The 23,400-nt window shown below is 58.1% G+C and overlaps 2 protein-coding genes across 2 annotated transcripts in view; one reads left to right on the top strand and one right to left on the bottom strand.

Moving 5' to 3' along the window:
- The window catches only part of UQCC2 (ubiquinol-cytochrome c reductase complex assembly factor 2), a 92,213-nt gene that overhangs the window by 8,440 nt on the left and 60,373 nt on the right, over positions 1–23,400 (top strand). The gene's annotated exons all lie outside the window — the stretch shown is intronic.
- On the bottom strand, positions 18,039–22,418 carry LOC104638557 (green-sensitive opsin). The gene is made up of 5 exons (XM_075775590.1): positions 21,968–22,418; positions 20,031–20,199; positions 18,746–18,911; positions 18,381–18,620; positions 18,039–18,170 (listed from the first exon to the last, which is right to left on the bottom strand). Exons 1-5 carry the CDS (start codon positions 22,326–22,328, stop codon positions 18,039–18,041), a joined length of 1,068 nt encoding a protein of 355 aa, XP_075631705.1. The 5' UTR covers positions 22,329–22,418.

Raw genomic sequence — 23,400 nt, 5'->3', positions numbered from 1 at the left:
AACGAATCTCATTTTTATCGCTCCAGCTGAGCACTGCAAAGGTCAGGAGCCGTCAGCTGCCAGCCGGCCGATCCCCCCGCTTGGGCTGGCTGCAAGGGTGGGCTTCGGCAGCACCTGGAAATTTCCAGCCTTTCCCAAGCTGGTGGGCAGCGCAGCCGGCTCCTGCGCTGCCGGGGGGCTGGGAACACCTCCCCGGCGTTCCAGCTGGAACCCCGCGGCATGACGCGGTCCCCGTCCCCGCAGGGCAGAGCAGGGCCGAGGGCGAAGGCAATCGTTTGGAGCAGCAAATCCTCGTGGGGACCGACAAACCCCGCTGCTTCCAGGCGCCCCGGTCTCTCCTGGATCCCCTTCTCTGCTCATGCGAAACCTATTAAGCATAGAAGAGCCTCAAGTATTCCCCAAATGAGTCATTAACCAGGTCCTGGTAACAGGTGTTCCTTTAAAAAGGCCTCTGAAGCCTTCAGAAACAAGGGGAGCGGGAGTGCTTGGTTTTAATCATACACCAAAAGCAGATTCATTTTCACAGTGGGATGGCAAGCTGCCTCATCCGATAAAAGCCCACGATCCCGCCGGGAGGTGTGTGCTCCGGTCCCAGCTGCAGCGGGACTGCGTGCCCAGCCAGCGCTCTGCCTTCCCCACTTGTAATTTCTTAATCTAGTTTTGGAATATTTTATTACTCCCGACTCTCATCTGCTTTGTGTTCAGCACGGTGCTCCTTCTTCCCTCCTCCCTTCTCGCTCCAATTAAATTATGTGCTGCAACCCATTGCTTTCTCCTGGGGCTGCTCCACCTTCTGCTCTGCCCGTTCCTCCGTCTCGGCGTGGGCTGCCGGCCAGCGCGGCGTGCCCGGGGCTGGTGGGCCAAGAAGGGGCTGTGTTGTGCCCTCCAGGCCACGGTCCCTGATGGAGATGCTCTCCTCTCAGGCATCTAAAGCCGCGAGGGTATCGGTGCTGCGCCTGCATCTCCTGCATCCCGAGCCCTGCTCTGACGGGCACCTTCACCCACCGTTGGGCTGCCGGTGCCAGCCTGAGCACCGGGGTGAGTTCAGCCCTGCCAGGGGAGTAGCGCGGGCGTCTGAAAGCACAATTGCTGTTTTCTAAGTTGTATCAGAGAATCTGCTCCTTTTTCTGCCGTTCTCCTCTTAAGAAGCCTTTATTTCCAAGCAAGTGATGGATGTGGCAGCAGGAACGCCCCCCGCTGCCGCCCGGCTCTGCCTTCCCTGCCCCAGGGATTTCGCCTGCCTTTGTCCGTCTGTCGCAGCCAGTGAATCGCTGTGGCTGTGAACTCAGCCGTTGATCGCACCCTCACCATCCTCACGGTCCTTCCCCAGGACCGCAGCCCACCGAGCGCAAGGGACTGATGCGCTGTGCCGGCTCCGGCTGCTCGGCCTGGCGATTGCCAAAGTGTCCGTGCCGTGGGGGGAAGGTTTAGGAGCTGCAGGTGAGGGGGGGCGGGGGGCTGGTCAGGCAGGGAGGGTGGATTTGGGGCGGCTCACGCCCCTGCAAGGAGACCGACGCATCCTTTGAGCCCTGCGTTTGGGGCTGCGCTGGCCTGTGGGGGCTGTCCCGGGCCATGCCGGCTGTATTCGCCATCTCCGGCGAGACAGGAGCCCATCCCCAGGGAGTCGTGGCTGGGCTCTGCTCCCCTGCGCAAAGGGGCTCCCCTGGGTGCAGCCTCAGCACCGCGCTGAGCGATGATGCCCCCGCACCCCCCTCCCATCCCCTTCCCCTGCGGCCGCCCGCGCGGAGGTGGCACCGCTGCTCCCCGTCTCCGCCGCGTTTCCACTTCGCTGCTTCATGTCCGACGTGCCGACGGATTCATCGACGGCTGCGCTTCGCTCCCGGCCCCGCTGGCTCCAGCTGCAGAGAGCAAGGTGGTTCCAAGCAGCCGCTGCCAGAGAAGCCCCAGTGAGTCCCCCTGCGACCCCCTTCTCCGCTCCCAGGGGGGTGTCCCCATGGGGTGCACCCCTCGGGGGCTGATCGAAGAGCCACGAGGCCGCCTTTGCACAGACGTCGTTACAAAGCAGCCGAAGGAGGCGGCAGGGAGAGGATGATGCGATGCACCAGCTTTTCTGTTTGGCAAGAGCTCCTTGCAGCAGCAAAGGGGTTGTGGCCACTTTTCTGCAGAGGAAAATGGAGAATTTTCTGTGGTTTTGTTAACCGCAGAATTAATTTTAACTGAAGAGAGGAGCAAAGACACTAAGGATGTTTGGCAGCCGAGCTCACACCCCTTCCTACCTCCCGATGGCTTCTCAGCCACAGAGACTGGAGCACTTGATTTCATTTTGCTGCCACCAATAAAAGACACGTCGAAGGGGAATTGTCGGGTGGAGGGAGGGAGGGAAGAGAAGCATCACGAGCTGGGAACCAGCGCCGAAGTGGAGGGTGGGGACCGGTCCCATCGGTAACGGTTAAAGAGGGAGTGAGTAATAAACAGGGGTGGTGGATATTTGGCAAGATAAATGGTGCACAGAAAATACGCTTCTTGCAAACTTCGTGGGGATAAAAATGATTTAAAGAGACACCGTCAAGATAAAAATCATATCTATTCAAGAACAACTCCTTACAAGTGTTATTAATAGTACCCGAGACTGTTACGCTGGGAAGGGCTTTAAAATATTGCGTTTGCTTTTTGCTGTCGGCGCTGCCTGGTTTAATTTCTGCAGCGTGCTTGGCCGAGAAGCACGACGACGCCTGGGCGGGTCAGCAGCGAGCGTTGGGGTGTGGGCGAGACGGCAGGGTCACGCAAGCCCTGGTTTCCCTGAATTCAGGGAAATTCCTCGGCATCCTCGGGGACACGGTTTTGGGGTGCAGTTGCACTTCTCCACCGCGTGCTCCAGCTGTGCGCATCTCCTGCATCCCGAGCTGCCCTTGCGTGGCGATGCCGAGGGCTGGGCAGAAGCAGCAGATGCTTTGCTGTGTTCTCCTCCCAATGCCGGTGCTGCCGGACCCCGGCACAGAGCTTCTCCCCGCTGCACGCCATAACCAGAGCCAGGTCAGGGTGAGACACCGGTGGAAGCCTCCAGGCGCTGCTGCCTTCCCTGCATCCCTCGGGAAGATGCGCTTTGAGTGCTGGATGAAAGGCTTCTCCAGCATCACAGACCTCCTCCCTGGGCCGTGAATTACAGGCTGTGATCCACTTGTCTCCTGATCTTCTCTTCGCTACATCAAGGCGCCGCTCCCCGGGGTCCCTGGCCCCCCTGGCCAGCGCTGGCAGGACCGGGGTCTCCATCCCGGCAGTGGCGGGGCCGGGGAGCGGGGCCACCCTGAGAACCCTTTGGGGGTGTCGGGGTCAGCACAGCAGCGGGCGGGCGGGGGGCAGGCTGACATCCCACCGTGCTCCGAAGAAGTGGGGGGGACTCCCTGCTGCCCCTCCGGGTGGGCAGGTTTTCTGGGAACTTGGCAATAGGGAAAACTGGGCCGTCCCCAGTTTCTTTTGCTTTCCCCCAGCCCGGGTGCAGCGACTCCACGACCCCCGTTGCCACTCCAGACTCGGACGCAGCCCCGAGAGAGCACGGGGGTCGCGTGTCCTGCCCCCTCCCAAGGCCCCAGACTTCCCCGCCTGCCTCCCTCTCCGCCGCTCCGCTCCCGCAGAGCTTCTCCTCCCGCCCAGCCGAAATCTCTCCCTGACCCCCGGTGCTCCTTCCTGTGCACCCAGGGGACCGGTTATACCTTCCCTCTCCCCCAGCGCTCTCGCACCTTTGAGAATTGTGATCGTGTCTCCCCTCTATGTTCTTCGAACCGCTCGGCCTCGGCGTTCTCCATCCCTGCCCGCAGGTTTCGCTTTGCAGCCCCCCCCCATCATTTCCGTCGCTCTCTCTGGGCTCGTTCCCAGCACTTGACATCTTTCAGCCGCACGAAGATTCATTTTTGCTGCCTGGCCTGCCGGTACGCCGGGAAAAGGGGGATCGCTGCCGTATTTTAAGCCGACTGGTTTGAAAGCTGTGAAAGCAGAACTGAGAATTTAATGGCACGTTAAATATACGGCTGATTGTTAGGTCCAATTCTGATTTCAAAGCAAATATGGGCTTGGGAATTAAGGATGAAGATGAGTTTCACTACAAGGTAAATAAAAATTAACTGATGGTGATATAAACATATCTGTGTATTAAAAGCGGGCATGTGTTCTTTGAAATACACTCAATTAGAGAAGCTAAAGTTTGGGGTTATTTTTAATAAAAGCTTCATAAACATGGCAAAATTTCAAGGACTTACAAACAATAAAAATATCTGCAGCTCAAATATCTATCTCTGGATGTTTATGACTGTTTAGTGCTCCTCACATAAAATAAAAGCACCACCACAAATTAAGCCGGTTGCTTTTGCTGCCTCTTGTCCCTGATCTCTGCGGGCGGCTCTAAACGCTGCCCGGGAGCGAGGAGGCGGCGAGGGGACACCGGGATGTCCCTGGGGACGGTCCCCAGCTCGCTGCAGGATGGAGAGGTGGCCCAAGCTGGGAAACGGGCGGAATGGAGTAATTGCAGGAATTAATTAGTCAGGGCTGTCCCTTGGGTGCAAGTGCCTGGGTGTGGGTGCAGTTAAGCATCACCCCCGACGATGCTCTCGCGGGGTCTATTTGTACTCCAGGGTGTTTGGAGCGAGGACCGGCGCTTCCCAGGCAGCCCTGGGCCGGGGCCGGGCTGGGGCGTCAGTGTCGCTGCAGCACAAACCTGTGAAATAATAAAAATCGGCTAAACCAGCTTTTTAGCAGCTAGATTTGCACTTTGTGTATGCAGCACTTCTGGAAACCTGCTTCTGGTTTGGGTACCAAAGCGGGAGCTGAGGACGATGAAACTCAGCCCCGGGTCTCCAGCAAGGAGGGCTGGGGGCTCCCCGGGTCCTTCTGCTGCTCAGTTCAGCCCCGAAAAACCTCCCTGAAACGGGGCGGGAAGGAGGGAGCAAGAGAAACCAAGAGAAAGAAAAGCTGCTGCTTCAGGGAACAGTCGCCTCTGATTGTTACCAAACTTCTTGCGAACGCAAAACAACAAAGAAGTGAAACGCAGAGATAATTAAGGATGTAATTGTACACACACAACTGCTTAATTAAGCTTTTCCTCTTTAAACCTGACAGAATCTGCTTACAAGGTGCGAGCGCGAGGGGAGGCTGCCCATATGCTGGGCCATCTGCACCGCAGGCGGGGAGGCGAGACAGCCCCATCGCCGCAGCCCGGGGAGGAGGAGGAGGAGGAGGAGGAGGTTGCCCAGGAGCCGGGGAAAAGAGCATCACGGGCCGAGTCCGGCCATGTGCCGGCGGCTGTCGGTCCGTCCTATGCCTGTGCCTGCCTGGGACGGCACTGGGGGTCACCGTCGTCTTCTTGCTGCTGAAAAGCACGGAGCCATCCCAGCTTGGAGCTCCTCTCCCCGTTTCACCCTGCAGCATCCTCCTTCGTGGGATGGGGGGGGATGAGGACAAACGATGAAGATAATAAGTGAAAGGAAAAGGGAGGGGGATGCCTGACCCAAGCTCCTTTTCTCTGAGATTCACATTAAAAGTCATAATGCTGTTAGGAACACGATTCAGAGTTTGTGAACATGTTATTTATATTGATTTATCCCCGCAGCCCTCAAGACTTCTTGAAAATAATTAGGGTTGACATTGCCAACGCTAGAGCTAAATGTTGATATCATATCATGAAAATCGCATGCTTTGGCTCTGCCTGGCAAACGCAGTGTATTAAAGCAAATACCAACATCTGCAGACTGTACCCCGCACGGCTCCTAAACCAGACGCTGCGGCCAACCGCGGCACCCGGGAGGACACGTGGCCACGGCACAGGGCACCGGGACACCTCGGCCAGTGGCTCCTGCTGCCCCCGGCCCCGCTCGGCCGCGGGAGCCGGTTGTCCGAGGGACAGGCATCTCCATCAGGCACCGCCGCTTTTTCTTTGCAATATGGTAGTTTTATGAATTTTTTTCCTTAACATGGCTTATAAGGAGATAGGACAGTTGTTCCTGGTTTAGGCAGGTACTTTATGGCAGGATACACGGCCCCGGATTTCGCGCACGTGCTGTCCCTGGTGGGGCCATATTGGCTCGAGCTGCTGTGGAAGGGGCTCCCCAGGGACAGCCCGTCTTCTCCAGCGACGGCGAGGGGCTGAGCTGCGTCGGCTGGTTCTCCTAACGTGCGGAATGCCCTCCCTCGAGCTGCTTGGTTACTTTTGGATAAACCCTCTCCGTTTTCCCGCTCAGGGATATGAGTTTCTTTCACCATCACACTCTGCAATGGGTACCGGGCTGTAGCTCAGCTGCTACGGAGGGGACACCGGCATCGTCCCCGTGCTGGGGGGGGTCACATCTCACTGTCCACCCTGTCCTGGCTGATGCCTGAGGTGAGACGCCAGCTTTGGGAACAGCGGGCTGCCCACGCATGCAGGCACCGTGGGGAACGGAGATTCCAGCCCAGGCTGGGATCGGGGGGGGCAATTCAATTAGGCACCCCACGAGGCAAGGAAAACGGGACGGGTCACGGCTGCGCCAGGGACGTGCTGGGGGAGGCAGAACAGGCGTGATGGGAAAGGTCCGGATCCTGGGAACACGCGGCAGTCAGCGGTAGCGGAGATGACGAACGAGCCTGGCAGCTCCGCTTGCCTCCGAAAAAGCGTGGAGGAGACCGTGCGAAGCTGGGGGGGAGCCCAGGGGGGCAGGGAGCAGGGACAGCCCAGCCGGGGGGGGCAACGGGCGAGGGAGGGGGCCGGCAGCCCCGGGGGTGTGGGGAGGGGGATGAGCCCAGCTGGGGCAGGTTGGGGATTAGCAGCAGGCAGGGCACACCCCGCTCCGCCTGGGTAAAGGGCTGGTTGCACTGGGGGGGCTGTGCAGAGACTGGGGCTGGTGGGGTGTTGTGTCCCTCGGGGGCTGGTGGGGTGTCCCTCGGGGGCTGGTGGGGTGTCCCTCGGGGCTTTGGTAGAGACCTGTGTGTGGGACCCCGAAGCTGGGGTTTGGCACATGTTCTTTCTGCAGCCAGAGGCTGGGGTCGAGCCTTTTGGTGCAAGCTGAGCCTGGCTCCAGAAGCCAGGTTTAATTACGTGCCGTGCTCGGTGCCATCCCCGCGAGCAGGGCTGTCGGCAGAGCCATCGCTCATCTCGCCCGGGTTAGCTGCGTCCCACTTGCGCCTGCTCTTACCTCGCTGTTTATTGCTGTAAATTATTGAATTCAGAACGGCTGACTCAGCAATGGAGGCTGGAGGAAATTTTTAAACATCTATCAAAGCGATGAGTCCCACTCCTGCCTGCGTTTATTGCTGGCTGTGTCACCTTGCGATGGGCTCACCTCTGGGCTGGGACCGGTGGTGGCGGCTGCACGAGTGAGTTGTGCCTCTCTGCACAGGGCACGCTCAGTGCACGGACCCAGCTCTGCAGCAGGCACCAGCCCATGGTGTGCCTTGCTGGGTGGGGGGTCTGGAGTGGCGGTGACAGCTCGGTGTGCCGGGGCCGGGAGTACGGGTGAGCCGGGAAGCTGGAGCTGGTAACTCAGCGGTGGGGTGTTGCAGCTGGGTGGGGGGAAGGAGTAAAATTTTGTATTGTTTCTGCAAGAAGAGGAGAAAGCCTTGGCCTGCAAGGGGATGTCTCTGCTGGAGACCCCCTGAATGCCTTGATTTTGGGGGTGCAGTGCCCTGAGGCACCTGAGAGCTCAGGCACTCGTGTCTGGCTTGGGGCTGCTCAGCACTTTGGGGAGATCAGTTGTCTTGAGCCAGCTGCGAGAAATCCCTTGTTGTCTTGGGGAAACGTGGTTTGTCCCCAGCACTGCGGTGCCTGCCCTGTGCCGGTCCGGTCCTGGCACCCACCCGTGTGTTCCCGTCGTGGAATTGTCATCTGGGGGCGCAATGGCCGAGTCCCCTGGGGGCTGGGGGGGTCCCAGGGAGGGGAAAGTTTTGTTTGTGGTTTGTTCCACTTTAATTTATTGAAGTGGCGCGGGGACCTGCTAATGAAGTGTTGAAGATGGATTGTGGCTGGGTTGTGTTCACGGGGCTCATCGGATAGTTAATTACCTCGGGAAGCTTGAACGCAATGAATACTTCATAAAGCAAAAGCCAACAGTGAATTATTCATTATCCATTTATCAGGGGCAGCTACGACAAACCCTCTGGGACAGGGACTGAGCGCGGGCTCCCCTTCCCAGCCCTCGGCACACATGGCCTGCTCATCTTCCCCATCGGCGTGGGACCCCACGGGGCTCCTCCAGGGAGGGGTTTTGGGGGAACCCATTCCCTAAAGCATTGCTCAGTCATGTGCTGAGCTGCAGCAGGCACCTGAAAAATCCAACAAAGGGCTGGGAAGGGGGATTTGGAGACATAGTGAGGGAGAGCAGGGTGGGATGTCCACAGCTAAAATGCCGTGTGTTCCCCCAAAAGACAGGCACTGTCCCCCACAAACTGGAATTCAAGGTGGCAGCTTGGCCGCTGCCACGGGGGTACCCAAGGATGCCCCGCTCCAGGGAGGAGGGAAGGGAGAAGCAGGCGAGCAGCCAAGCACCAGGCACGGAGGGGTTTGTATACACCTGGCCGGCTAATTCGCTTGGCGCATCCTCACCAGGGAGAAATTAAGATCCATCCTGAACTCTGAGTCATGCTTAAGGAGAGAAACCTGGGAAACGGGGCTGCGGTGGAGAACTCGGACCATGGGTAAAGCGATGGACTGGCCGGTCTGTAAATACCCGCGGGATGTGGTGGCCACCTGGCTGGATGGCACCCGAACGGGGACCGGGCTGTTGCCTCCCGGCTGCCGCAAGAAACAGGCTTTGCTGCCATCTACCTCTCCCGGGCTCCCCGGCAGCCGGCCCGGTGCCGTGGGGAGGTTGCGTGCGCCGTGGGCTGCTGCCACACGCCGTGGGCTGCTGGTTGGGCTTGGGGCTGCCCTGCTGCTCTTGGAGTCCCAAAACATCCTGACCCGAGACCAAAACAGTGCTGGGAGCCTTGCAGGGGGAGCACGCTGGTTTGTCCATCCCTCCGCTTCAGTCAGCGGTGGCTCTTGCACCGTGGTCTTCCTCCGGCATCAGCCCGAAGGTCGCTCGCTCCCGTCCAGCGCAGGGTGTCGGAGCCTCCCTGATCTCTGTGCCTCGGGAGGATTCTGGGGGCAGGAAGAGCACGAGGGCAACATCCCCTTGACATCCTATTTCATCGAGCGCCTGCTGCCAAACCTGTCCTCCAGCACGGCCCGGAGGGCAGCGGGCTGTGCCAGGCACGCTTGGGGCTGCTGTGCCGGCGTGTCGGCATCGCCTGAAGCGAGACGCGGCTGTGCTGGAGCCCTGTGGGGGGGCAGCCTCCCCTGCCTGCCCCCCATTTGGCACGGATGGGGCATCCCACCCTGCACATCTGCATCGCACAGCTGGGTAGGATATTCCCCTACAAGCTCTGGCAAAGCCTGTTCCCTGCTGTGTCTGATCCCGCTGGATGGAGATGTGGCAGCAGTGGGATGTCCTGGTCCTTTCCCCTCCCGTGGCAGCGGCTCTGCTGCTGTATCTTGGTGCTTCTTCAGCACTAAGCTGATGGCAGTGCCCAGTTCGGGCCATCCCCCCCCTTTTTGTGCTCAATTTGTAGTTTTGTGTTATCCCCCGAAATCTGTGCTCCTGCAGATGTTCTCTAGACCTTAAAGAATACTTAACCACCTGTTAAATTATTTATCCCTCTGAGGTTTCGTGCACTCGGGGCAGCTCGCAGGCCTCCTGGAGAATTAACTAGAGCCATAAATCAAAGAGACATTTGAGAAATTTCCCATTGCTCGTGCTGATGGCAGCCTGGCCCCTGAAATGCCACTCGCAGGTTGGGAGCCGGGCGCTGCTACTTGCTGCTATTACTTGTTTAGGAGCTTGTTAAATTTAGGAGTTAAATAGACTCCAAGAAACAGATGAGACACACCAAATGCCGAGTACGGCTGAAATTGGGTGGCTGCCACCCCCTAATACTACTCTTTAAGGTGGGTTTTTAGGCTTTGCAAAGCACCGCCATCAATCCAGTCGCAAGGGCGGCGTGTGGGCTGGAACAGGGTGCTGTGCCGTAGGGAACGGGGACAGCGATGCTGCCGGCTTGGCAGGGCTGGATGCGGCCGTGCTGCTGGTGGGTGGGAGAGGGGATGGCGGGACTGCAGCAGCTTCGCTTGCATGGAAGGGATGTGCCCGATGCAGAGGGGTAGCCTGATCCCGAGTGACTTGGGAATTCTGGGCATGTAAAAAGCTGACGGCTTTTACCTGTTGGCTTACCGACCAGCTGGGGCAGGGATGGAGCCGGGTCTCTGCCGTCCTGCTGCGATGCTCGAGCCACTCGGGAAGTCTGCCTGCACGTCCAGTGGCCGATGTGCAGTGGCACTTTCTTCGTTTGACAAGGGAGCCTTGTTCTGGATGTTCTGACAGCTCCAGGAAATTCCTTTTAGGAATAAAAGGAGGTACAGGGAGGAGAAACCCAGCAAGGGATCAGGCTGCCAGCCCTGTGGTTTGTTTTCACTTAAGCACTGGAGCTGCGCTGAGGATGGGAATTCAGGTGGTCTCAGCAGGGTGGTGCGTTGGATTTTTGTACCAGAGGGTTTTGGATGCGTGCTGCAGCAGCAGCCCAGCGGGGCTGGAGCAAGGCATACATGCAAAAGCTATTCAGTAGGCAAGGCAGGGGTCAAATCCTGTCCCTCTGTCTCTTTGCAGCATCCTATGGAGTGAAATGTGTTTAGGAGTCACCTCTGGACAGGGCCTCTCAGGAAACAAGCTGTCGAGTGGCACTGCCATGTCCTGGGCAGGGAGCTCTGGGCAGCAGAGATGCAACGGTGCCTGCAGAGCTGCGCTGATGCCAAGCGACACCCGTGGGGGTCTGCGCTGCAAGGACATTCCCATCTTGCTGAAAATCAGATTGCCCTGTGCCCTGAGGTCTACAGCTCGGTTCAGGTGGCTTCTGTATTTTATGCTCTTTTTGTATGCTTTACATTGCTTGGATGCTACCGATTGCATTGCGGGTGTGAGTCGGGGGCACCTCTCCCCTCCTGCTCCGTGGACCTGGTGGCTCGGGGCACGCTGGGTTTGCAGGAGGAGGCTGCCTGGCTGCGGTGCTACCAGGACACCAGCCCTGCCACCCCAGCCACGCCAGCGCGGGCTCTCCAGAGGTGCTGAGCTGGACACGGGTGTTCCAGCGTGGCTGTGGGCTCTCCGTTTGTAGCCCCTACCTCGGCAGTGCCTTTTCTTTGCGTCTCCTGCTTTCTCCCTGTGCTGGAAGCCTTCTGCAGGGGTGACAGACAGGCGCTTCACCTTTCCTGAGACATCACGACTTTCTCTGCCATCGGTGTTTTTCCAGCAGAAGCCACCTGCATCACTTCTGCTCCCGAGCAGAAAGAAGCTGCCTTGGGAGGCAGGTTTCAGTGCTGCCCACAGCACCAGTCACTTCTGCGAAGGTTTTCGCTCCTCCATCGGCCCCTCCTGCTCCCCCTGCACCATCCTGGTGAGACTTTAAGCCTGGTATGTCCTTATTCCCTCCCTGCATTACATCTCACAGTGGTGCCTGGGACCAGCCCACCTGCAGGAACCCCGCTCCCCTCGGGACCGGGGCAGAGTGTCCAAAGAGCGGACGCGAGCTGCTGCCGTGCAGTCAGAAAACCCCAACCCCACCTTCCCTAATAAATGAATTAATTTGGCTCCCTGCGTGACGATGCAAAGCTGCAGACAGACCCCAGAGAAGGGTTTTTCTCCCTCCTGTGCTGCCCTCAGCCCTTTGCAGCCTGCCTGGCTCAGTCCTGCTGTTTATTCCCCATAGAAATGAGAATTTCAGTTTATCACGTCTGCCTGGCGGGCAGCAAGCCACCAAGTGAGCGAGAAGGAGCCTGCAGCAGCCAGCCAGAGAGAGCTGGGAGAAAGCGCTAGGTAATAGAGGTATTTATTAAAGGAGGGAGGAAATTTATATGCTATTCCTGCTTCTTCAGCTCTCAGTCATTGCCAAGGGGAGAGGAGGAGTGGGCAGCTTGCACAGGAAATAGCCAGAAGTCTGTTTTCTGCCCATTTGTCAGTCTGATGAACAAGAAAAATATAGGCGGTCTTGATAAAGGAGAAATAAAGAGTCTGGAGGAGGCTGGCGTGTGTCTCTCCATGGCCGTTCACCGCCAGGAGCAGCCCCAGAGTCGTGGGGCAGCCACCCTGGGTCCCCCCGGGGCCGGGGGCTCCTGCTGCCGTGGGGCTGGGGGGACCTGAGGCGCCGGTGTTGGTGGCAGTGGGTGAATGGGAGGGCAGGGGGTGGGTGGGGTGGGGAGGACATGGGAGAAGAAAAGGGGTCTGGAGGGGACAGGCTGGAGGAGAGCCCTGGCAATGGGATGGGGATGGTCTGGGTGTCCGGAGCCGTCCCCGCAATCCGTGCATCTCCCCTCGGCAAGGCTCCCCCCCTCCCCGTTAGTTATCTAAAGTGCCTGGCATCTACCAGAGAAGAGCACTAGGGAGTAAAAAACCCACCAAGTATTAAGTGCTAATAATTCCCTACTTTTATTTGCAGTTATCCACCTACATGAAAGAGGCTGGGTTTTTGCTGACACTTTCTTGCTGGGAATTGAATGCTGCCTGAATCATCCATCCAGGGCCATTTGTTCATAAAAGTAAGGAATTGCTGTTTGAATCTTTTTATTGCTGCTAACATGACGCAGGCAGCGGTGATGGATTTGGAGAGCGTTTGCACAGGCTGGGGATGTCCACGCCGGGAGGTGGCATGAATATGGGTGCTCGTGCACCCTCCTGGGGGTGCAAACCCTGCCTGCGTGTCCCTGGGCTCAGCCTCGTGGAGGAGAGGCCGCTGGCTCTGCAGCGTGCCCCTGGCACATCCCCGGCACTGGCAGGGGGAACTCTTGGCCTCTGCCAAGCTCTAACCCCGGCAGCTGCTCCCCATGGAACTGGGGTCCATGCACCCCGGAGAGGGGATTTGGACCCCCCCCAGCCCTCTCGGTGTCATGGCCCAGAGAGAAGGGGCGAGTTTTGAGTCCTATCTTATTGCCGCCAGAGCTGCTGGCGTGGCCAGACAAGGAGATGCTTTTCCTCTGGCAGAGACAAATAGACAGAGCCAGACCCTCCGGCATCCCGGCTGCCGCTTCTGTGCTCAGACGTGATAAATGTGTCCCGGGAGAAACCCCAGAAAGCGATGTCCCAGCCCAAAGGGGATCAGCCCTGGGGCAGGATGAGTGCCGTATGGCATGGTGCCTGCCCAGGACCGTGTCTCAAACCTTGCAGCCTCGCACCCCACATCTGTCCCTGTGTTTTGGTGCAGGATCTGGGTCTGTGCCCTGCAGCTGCAGGGGACTCGCGCAGCCACCGCGGGGCAGGGACCAAAGAACGGCCCCTCGCTGAGCTCTCCCTCCTCATCCCTGCGGATGTCTCCAAATTAGGGATGTTATTAACTACAAGCTGCTTTTCCCCTGACTGCTGCTTGCACAAACGATAACTGATTTAAAATGAATTGAGCCAATTACTGCAGTTTTCCTAAAACAGATGACGGCAATACTTGGGTAAGGAGGAGCAATCCCAGCTGCAGCGGGGATAAGAGTTCGACACTGAAATGCCCTTTGGGCCTGAATTTCCAGCTGTCTCTGTTTCCTGGCCAAGTCTGGCTGCTTTCCTCAATTGCATGTGAATTTAGGTGGTAGCAGCCAGGGGCTGCTGAGCAACCTCAGGCCAACGGCGCTGGAGAAGGTGACGGTACCTGCTCTGCTATGAATGAGTGATGCTGGAATGGTCCTTGCTGATTGCAAGCAAGCAGTGCCTGACAATATCAATGTATTCATGGAAAAGTGGAAGAAGTAACTCCTGAATTTTTTTTTTTTTTTTTTTTTTGCAAGGGTGGGACGTTGGGGCTGGGTTTGGGGATGTCCCAGTTCCTTAGGGCTAGTGCACGTGGGCATTTCCCGTATGGGAAAGGTGTGGGTTGTCCAAGGCTCCGAAAGGGTAGCTCCTGCCCCGGGTTATTTAACTGAACAGTTATTTCATAGATATGCCAAGCTGGTCTGCTGTGCCCAGATCCGATCTGCATATGAAGCTCATCAAATTTTAAAGAACAAATAATTGTCACTGGATGTCTTGTCCTTGTAATATGAGGAGCTTTAGTGAAAAGGAAACATAATGAAGATGGATTAAAGCTTAACTGTGTGAAAATGAGTTAAGGAATCTTGAAATCAGGTTCTCATTTGTCTGCCTTTCCAAAGCATGGGAAATATTGATCTGCTGGCACCAGCAGCAGTGACAGCACGCCACGGTCCCGGCAGAGAAGGTGAGGAGTGACACGTGTGCCACCGGCGCTCGGGGATGGGGACGGGTCGGATCCTGCACTGCTCCTCCGCCGACTCGGTTCGCCTCGAGGTCCGAGCCCTTGGCAGTTTTGGCCGGGGCACGCAAACCCCGCGGGCTGAGCCGAGGAAGAGGCCGGGCATGACTTCCTCGCCTCAAGGGCGGCGAGCAGCTCGTGCCCAGGCTTTGTCTTGGTGACGATGGTGGGACCGAGCTCGAGCTCTTCCCCGTGCTCATCGTGCTCCCGGTTTGGCTGCAGCCCCCCAGCCCTGGGTCTCCCTCTGCCAGGAGATGCCCCTGGCCGGGACAGTCCCCTCCAACGCAGCCCACGCAAAAGCTGTTCAGATCGAGATTAGATGAGCTGTTGCAAAATCAATTAGTGATAAAACCCTGTGGGCAAAGTGCACAATTGTATCATTTTATTATGTTGCCATCTGAGCAGTAAAAATACATAGATATACACATATAAACCAATCTGAAACATGGGGTCAGAATCCAGGCTCCTGCTGCTTCTCTCTTAATCTCCTCTTAAGTGATATATCTCCTGATTGCTTTTGCCAGCTCTCTAAATTTAATAACTGAACTAAGCAACTTCTCCTATTGTTCGCATATAAATAAGTGTTGGATCAATAAGGGACATCTTTAAAAGCCCCTGGATTTGAAAAATGAGGGGAGGATGGCCTGGCGGGCAGTTGCAAGAAAATTATGACTTTAAACCTCCAAAAAGCAGCATTTAAAACAAGGAGGGGGGACAAACACCAAACCCCCCTTCCATCAGGTGCTTTTGGCTACTGAAAGGGTGAATCGATGAGGTTTCAGTTCTTTCAGATTGCTCGGCTGCTGCACTCCTCTCCTGCCTGGCCGAGCCGCACACTTCTAGGGGAACCCGTGCTGCAACTTGGATGCTTTAATCTTTCGCAAGGGTTTGTTCAAGGAGAGGGTAAGCATCATCTGCTGCTGCGGGGCCACCTCGGATAGAGGGGGGCTGGAGGCAGAGCGGGGGGGTTGCTCTCCTGGGACAGGTTTCTCTTTTTACTCCCATCCGCAGCCTCGACCCAAATAAAGCAGCTCCTCCTTTGCACCGTGCATGACTTCAAGCTGCCCGCACCTCGGAGCGTCGCTGGCCAGCCGTGCTCGGGGTCCCGTGTGTGCACAGCCTGTCTGGGCGATGTCCACCTCGAGAAGGCTCCTTGCAGCAGGGTGGCTGCACCGAGGAGGTAAAACTATTCCGCTGCCTTCTGCAAAGCACCCCCGGGGGGGCTGCGGGGGCAGGCCGGGGGCTCCTGACCTCCGCTGGCTTTCCAGACGATGCTCGCTGGTCCGCTGCGGTGTCGCAGGCAGTGACACATCTGGCGAAGCAGCTGGCTGCTGTGTGCAGGTGGGGGCGGGCAGAAGGCACCGCTGCCAGCATCTGCCACTGCCCAGCGAGCCGCAGCCGCTCTGCTCCATCCCTCTCGTGCCCGGGGGAGATTCGGCTGCAAAGCCTCAGCCCACCCCGGGGTGATCCCCGGCTCTCCGGAGCTCCCTGTTATGGGTCACGGGCTGCTGTGGCCCTCCTCCGGGGCCTGCTACATCGTTGTGAATTCTTCCAGCATCGCTGCACGGCAGCGAAAGCTGAGCAGCCCTCACCTGTAACTGCAGTGCTTAAAAAAAGAAAAAAGTCGGGGCGGGGGATACGCAGCCAGGCACCGTGCTCTGTGCAGGGTGTGTGGCTATGGAGGGTTGCGTGCCCATAATATATCGTGCTCAAAAGTCTAGGGGGGGAGATAAGCGACGCCGAGGAGGCCTCCTTCGCGCACGGCAGGTTCAATCACTCGCTATAAAAACGCCCCGGTGCCTCCGTTCCTCCGCTGCTCCCTCGCTGCAAAGAACAAAAGGAGATGGGCTTCGTGCTGGGGAGGGGAGGGGGCTCCCGAGACCCGGGGAGAGGGGGCCGTGAATCATTCAGCGCGGCTGTCGGTGCAGGAGAGGTGCCGAGACCCGCTCCTGCGGTGACCCCGCGTCGGGCGCTGGCCGGGAGCCCCAAACTGGGGCGGGTGCAGGCGCAGTGCTGCTGGCTGGGGAGGCAGGAGGGTGCCCGCAGAGCTGGGGGCTGCGTCCTTCCCCCCGCCCAGGGCACGGCCGCCGTGGTCTGGAGCAAAAGGTGGTTTCTATTCCTGCATCCCCATCCCGGGGACGAGCCTTGGGCCGCCCGCCGGTTTTGGTTGCTTTGGACCAAAAAAGGAGGAAAAATGCCTGAGAAGGGCCACGTGTGTGCTGAACGGGGAGGGTGGCAGAGGGCGAGAGCCCCGGCAGCGACAGCGCTCAGGATTGCTCCCCAGCCGGCTCGGTAACAAATTCACTGACACAGGGAACAATTTTTCCCTGACTCTGCCAATTCCTTAACGACGCTGACTCGAAGGGCCCCGCGGGGAGGGGAGCTTGAACTCTGCAAAAAGCTCTCTGCTGAAGCTTTATTTAAGGCTACGTGGGGGATGCTTAAATATTAAAGGATGGGGAAAAAAAAAAAAAAGACAGACTGGTGGTAGGCTGGGCAGCAAGGGCCGTGGTGCAAGCAGTGGCACCGGCTGCCCTGTCTGTGTCTCCGTTTGCCTCTAAACCCTTCGGCGCTCCAGCTAACGGGACCATCACCTCGCCGGGGTGACCCACAGGTCCCCTTTCCTTTTGAGACAGCTCCGGGCTTGTGTCTCCAACAGCAGCGTTGCATTTTGTCGGCTGGGCACCGGCATCTTGTCGGCACAGCCCAAGAGAAAGGACAAGGACTGAGCGTCTGTATTTTTCTCTGTGCTGCTTCTGTTTATTTCTTATTTTTTTTTAATCCCTACTTCTTGACTGTAGAAGTCCTTGTGCTGACACGATATTATTTATTTATAAAATATGTACAGGAAAGCGCTCGGGTACCAGTCCCACCCTCCAAGGTTGGCCGTGCGCGTCCGGCCGGCAGGAGCGGAGGTGAAAGATGGTTTCTCTGCCTTGAAGTCGGGAGGAGGAGGAGGAAGGAAAGGACTGAGAAAGATAGAGACTTCAAAGTACGAGAGCAAATATTTACAGGTTCCAAGACAAAAAAAATATATCTACAGTGTTGTCTTGGGGATACAGGGAGTGGGGCTTGAAGCGAAGCCCGCTCCCAGCTCCATTCGTTATATTGATTTATAAAGACTACGGGTATGGATTTCCGTCGGCTGTGCCGGCAGCGGGGCGTGCGGCTCCGGTGAGCCCCGGGCTCGGGTGCCGGCGGGGGCAGCCGGGATCGCTCCAGCCACGGGATCATCGTGCTTCTGGGGTTTTTGCAATGGTGCTTTGTCATTATACTTATTTTTTGCAAATGAGGGCCGAATGCCTCTGCGCCACTCCCTTGAGCGCCAGGGAAAGGGGATGCTAGCAGGGAGCGTGTTTCAGAGCAGCAGGGAGGAAAATATTGCAGTTTGGGGTTTCCGGCTGGCTGCTGCTGTTTTAACAGGATGTGAACAAAGCGGGGGGGCGGTTGTTGGCCCTTGGGGCAGGTAGGGACAGTCCCCAAAAGCTGAGCAGCTCCTGGGAGCTGAGGAAAGGACCTGGGCTCCCCTGCAAGGGGCTGTGTCAGCGTGGAAGAGCCCGGCGTGCCGTGTGTGCGGCAGTGGGCGCAGGGTGCCCCAGCGAGCGTGCCCAGGGCCGGGGGTCTGCGCGTGGGAGTGGGGGGGAGCTACCGCAGTAGGTGCACAGCTAACTTCTCGTGTGGGGGGGTGTCGGTGCACAAGGGAGTGACTGCGTGAGATGAGACTGTGGGTGTCTGTCGGTCCCCGAGCCCGGCGGGTCGCCCCAGTTCAAACTGTCCATGGTCTATGCAGGTGATACTTGGCTGGAGGAGACGGAGGAGACCTCGGTCTTGCTCTGGGACACGGCGGAGGAGACGTCTTCATCCCCAAAGGGGTTCTTGCCGCAGCAGATCGTGGTGATCATGCAGTTGCGGAACTGAAGGAGGGAGAGAAACGGAGAATGATGGCACCGGGGACCAGCGGGGACGTGCCGCTGCACTGAGAGCCCCCAACAGCCCCACGCTCGCTGCTCCCCCCAGGCTGAGACACAGTCACTCCCAGGGAGGAGCAAGGTGCCTGCGGTGACCCCAGGCGTGCCGGTAAGCCACGGGCAGAGGCTCATCCCGCACGACACGGGGCACCTCACCTGTTTGTTCATCAGGACGTAGATGATGGGGTTGTAGAGGGAGGAGCTCTTGGAGAAGAAGGCAGGCACTGACATGAGCGTGGCGGTGAAGTCCGCTCCCTTGTTGGTGAAGATCCAGAACGCCACCACGGCGTAGGGCGTCCAGGCCAGCATAAACCCCAGCACCATGAGGATCACCATCCGCGTCACCTCCTTCTCGGCCTTCTGGGTCGTGGCCGACTCCTGCTGCTGGGCAGCTGCCTGCAGGGGGGGGGCGGGTGTGGGGGGGTGATGAGGGGCACCCCGCAGCCTTCCATCCCCAAACCACCTCCCCTCTCCTGCCTGAGCTGCCCACCCTGTCCCCACTCATCCCCTCCCGTCGTTACCTCTCGGACTTTGCAAATGAGGCGCCCGTAGGAGAAGAAAATGACCACGACTGGGATGATGAAGTGGATGACGAACATGTAGAGGACGTAGGACTCGTTGTGGTAGTCGGGGTTGTGGGTGTAGTAGTCGGGGCCGCAGGAACACTGCATCCCCTCCGGCATGTACCTGCCAGGGAGAGAGGTTAGGATCTTCACCAGGACCCTCCCTGGGGGTGGCGGGAGGGGTTCAACACGAGGACCGAATTCCCCAAGGATGGGGGAAGCTTGTAGACTGGCACGCGTGTGTTGGGTGAGCTGCTCCCCCTCTGCACCCCGTGCACCCGGCCTCGCTGGCCCTGCAGCGTGCGGCTCCTTCGGGGCCGGCAGCGAGCTGTGCCGACGCATTGCACTGGGGCACGTAGCACCGGTTTGTTGTGGCGCTCGCTCCCTCCCACGGACAACGGGCCGTTTATTTCGTTCCCACGTGGCTGAGCACTTGCCTGCCGGGAACCGCCTGCTCTCCCTGTGCGGATGGAGGGATGCTGAGCGGGGACAGAGCCGCCAGCTTGGTGGGTCCGAGCTCTCGAGGGCCGTGCCTCAGTGCAGGTAAAGGGACTTTGCTGCCCCAAAGCCACCTCTTGCACATGGTGGGGGCTTGCTGCGACCCCACAGGGCAGCTCTGCAGCGGGGTGTCAGGAGGGGCTGGAGCCGCAGCTTTGGAGACATCGCCTCCATCTCCTCAGCTCCTCCCTTACGCTCCGGGAGGCCTTTGGCTCCTGGCCGGGATGTGGGTGCAAGAGCCAGACGTGGTCTTTAGCTGCTTGGAGGTCACACTCACGAGCCTAGCGAGCAGCCAGCGCTGCCTCTGGTTTTGTTGGGGGGCGTTTGTTGGTGGGGGGCTAAAATGTGCTGCAGCGCTGGGAGCAGGACAGATGGGCTCAGGGGAGAGAGGGGCAGGGGTGCTGGGAAAGGTGCTGCAGGGCTCCCAGAGCAGCCTTGCCTGCTGGCCTGGTCATCCACACGGTCTTTACTGTCTGCGGAGAGAAACGGGCCGGTCACAGCATGGGTGAGCCGTGCCGGTTTCTCTGCAGAGCGTAAAGGGAGCACAGAGGGCGACTGGAGCTGAAGGCGCTGAGCCTGTGGCTGCCTTCGTTAGGGGACACCGAGCCATGGTAAGACTGGCAGCTGAGGTCCCGGTTCTGTTCTGACTCGCCCCGTTTCCCCGCTCAGCTGGAGCCCAGGGAGTTTTGTCCTACCTGGGTGTTTGCACACAGCTGGGGCTGCCGCTGAGCATCCTTTGACTCACCTGGACCAGCCGAAGAGGGGTGGAGCGGCACAGGAAAAGGCCATTATCCAGGTAAAAGCGATGCCCATCATGGCATGGGTTGCGGAGAAGCGGAAGTTTCCCATGGGTTTGCAGACGACGATGTAGCGCTCTATGGCCAAGACGACCAGGGACCACAGGGCGACTTGGCCTGCGGGAGGGAGAGAGAGAAGGTATGGTGGTGGGCTTGATCTTCCCTTCGTGGTCTTGTGGTCACAGCGAAGAACTGAGGGGACCGAGGCGTTGGGATCAGCAAGGGATAACCGGCATCCTATTGAATAACTGAGAATCTCCTGGCTGTAACGTGCAGGAAGTCTGGGAGCGTGGAGCGTCTGTGCTGCAGCGGGATGCTGGCGACGGAGGAGGGGATCGTGATGGGTTTTAATCATTTAAAAATCAAGGGGGTGAATTCCACCTGGGTGAGAGGAAGCACGATTTCCGGCAAAGATGCCAGATGTGTCCAAACCTGTTGATGCCTTTAAATGTGTATTTCATGAGTCTTCCGCCAGTGCTGGATCGGGGGGGCGTACGGGGAGGCTGTGTGGGTGGGCATGCGTGCACATGTATTTATAAGGGATAATTAAACTTCAGGGGATTGGGAGCGTTTAGTCGGTGCTGTAAGCCTGCTAATGCCCCCAGCTGTGATAATCTGCTGATAACTACACCCTGTGCTAGGATTCACTGGAGACCTGCTGCTCGCACGGTGACTGCTTCCCTTCAAACTTTCTTCCCTGTGAACAGGAGCCGCCTTGGTCTTTCCTAGATACAGCCATCGAACGACAAGTTCTGCTGCCTGCAAGCCTGCAGGCTCACTCGGTCAGAAACGGTGCAGACCCACAGGATCTTCTGACCCTGAGACCAAGCCCGTCCTTGGCTTGGATCAGGACATTCAGCTTTGCTTTTGCCTGGCAGAATATCCATATCTCTTTTTTTTTTTTTTTTTTTTTTTTTTAGATCAGCATCGTTGCAGGAAATTGCCCCATTTAGGGGAAAAAAAAAAGAAAAAATGAAGTCCTTGCAGTGGTTATAGATCTCTGCAGCAAGGATTAGCGGTTGTCAGATCCATCACGAGGTGTCGTGTGGGCCCGGCTGGCTGCGTGGGCACAGGGTGCAAAATGAATTTTCCCTGTTTTGCACGGGGGCTTTCTGCAGGGCGAAGTGTTAGCGGCTCTCATGTCCCTGAGAAATGAAATAAGGAAGCTCCCAAGGGCACCCAAATCGGGAGCAACTGGGACAAGAGCTGAGAAGTTGCTGCAAAGCCTGGGCCTGGTTTCCCTGGCTCTGCGCAAATCCGAATCCTCCTTCCCCTCCGCACTGCTGCTCTTCTGGTCGAGAGCTGCCACATCTTCCTTTTGCCCCTACATAAGCTGTGAGCCCTCTCCTCGTCTCCTCCTCTCCGTGCCCGTACCCCTTCTGCAGGGTCCCTCTCCCAAGGGATGCCTCTTCCCCCCGAACCCTCCCCAATGCTTCACCTTCTCCCGAGAAAAGGCTTTTAGCAAAGATGCTTGACATTGATTCAAGGACGTGACGTGGCCATCCCCAGCAGGTCTCTGATGGCCGCGAACCCCCTGAACGCACGCCGGGCAGCGTGCCCAGATGGCCCCAGGTTTGATCCTGCAAACGGGGATCCCGTGGTTCATTTCCTTGCAGCTGCCCAGCTCGCCATGAGATGGGCGCTTCTTGGTATCAAGATCAAACTTGCATAAATCTCTGGTTTCGTCCCCGTCTTTAAGCCGCGGGGCAGCAGCGCCTTGCATGGCGAGCTCTGCCCCGTGCAACGAGCTGTGCCACCGCAGCAGCGTGAGATGGCTTTCTGCACAGCAGGGATGCCACGGGCATTGCAGCACGATGAAGGAGTGGAGCTGGGCTCCTAAAGCCCTGAAGAAGCGAGGTCCAAGCACCCGCCCCACAGCCCTTACCTCCCAGCGTGGCGAAGAAGCCCTCCACGGCACAGCCCACGGGTCCGAAGACGAAGTAGCCGTTCCAGGCGGTGTAGAAGGTGACCGTGAAACCAAAACAGGCCATGACGAGGTCAGCCACCGCCAGGTTGACCAAGATGTAGTTGAGCGGCTGCCGGAGCTTCTTGTGTTTGAAGGTGACCAGGAGGGTGAGGAGGTTGATGGGCAAACCGGTGGAGATGAGGAAGAAGATGTAGCAGCACACAACGCGGTATTTCCAGGGCTCGGCTAGGTAATATTGGGGGTACTCGAAGGGGCTTCGCACCACCCCTGTCTTGTTGGACATAGGCACGTAAAAATTGATACCTTCCGTCCCATTCATCCTGCCAATGCTACGGCAGCTGCTTTTTGCTTTTAAGTTGATGGGGTTTTTTTAAATGAAATCTCTGGTTTTGTAATTAATTTTGCTTCAACCCAAATTAAAAAAAAAAAAAAGGAAGCCCTACCCCCCAATGTGGAAAAAAATACCCAGCTAAAGGCTCCCCCCTCAAAAAAATGAATGAATTAATAAGAACAACAGTACATTCCGAGGGGACGGGAGGTGGTGCGCTGCCCCCTGCTCCGCGCCGAGGGCTGGTGGTGCCCCCGTTTTATACCCTTCGGCCTCCTCGAGGGAGTGCGGGGGGAGGCCGGATTAGGGGCTCGGCTAACTTTGTATGACAAGGGCAACGGGATTGAGAGGGGTTGATGGTTTAAGCACCCTCTAAGCAGCCAGTTGGCCCCAAAACCTGCATTAAAGCGTATTAATTAAGTGTTTAATATTGTTTAAGGAGTTGGGGGGAGGAAGGGATGGGGTGGGGAGCCCTTTGGAAGAGGGGAAAGGCAGGAGGAGCGGCGGGGAGCTGGGGAGCGGCTGCTTCGGGTGATTGATGGGGAGATGGGTCCGCAGTGGGTCACAGCCTTTGGGGTGTCCCTGGGTGGCTGACGGACTCCGTGGGAGCGTTTGGGGGACGGGGAGTGCCCAGCTCTGCCCCAGTGGCCGGGTGGGGTGGCCGGGGGAAGGCTGGACCGAGCTCCGCAGGGCTGAGCCGTGGGCTCGGCTCTGGCTGTCTGGCTGCTCTGTGCGTTGGGCGCCTGGTTCGGCGTTGGCGCTGCCTGCTATGGACACGTGTCTCCATCGCAGAGCAAAACCGGGCTCTGCCGACACGGCCAAGTGCCACCCGTGTGCACGGAGCTGTGCAAAGGCAGGACGGGAAGCCGCTTCCCATCGCAGTGTCTGCAGTCTTGGTAAATACGGCATTCTGGGGACAGTCTCTTGGCCGTATTACACCCCGGATCATGCACCCTGGTTGTGCTAGAGACACTGTGAATTTCCTCCGCTGCCTTGCCTGCTCTCTGGGCTAAAGGACATACGTTATTCAGCTGATCCTCCAAGGATCTCTGGCAGGACAGGA

Source organism: Balearica regulorum, chromosome 25 (genome assembly GCF_011004875.1).
Source record: "Balearica regulorum gibbericeps isolate bBalReg1 chromosome 25, bBalReg1.pri, whole genome shotgun sequence".
Lineage (NCBI taxonomy): Eukaryota > Metazoa > Chordata > Aves > Gruiformes > Gruidae > Balearica > Balearica regulorum.
This window is presented reverse-complemented; position numbering and strand designations above follow the sequence as displayed.

Coding starts and splice junctions, on each gene's coding strand:
- LOC104638557 (XM_075775590.1), bottom strand. CDS start 22,328: ATGAATGGGACGGAAGGTATCAATTTTTACGTGCCTATGTCCAACAAG. Junction 20,200..21,967: donor CTTCTTCGCCACGCTGGGAG/GTAAGGGCTGTG, acceptor TCCCTCCCGCAG/GCCAAGTCGCCCTGTGGTCC. Junction 18,912..20,030: donor CCCCTCTTCGGCTGGTCCAG/GTGAGTCAAAGG, acceptor TCTCCCTGGCAG/GTACATGCCGGAGGGGATGC.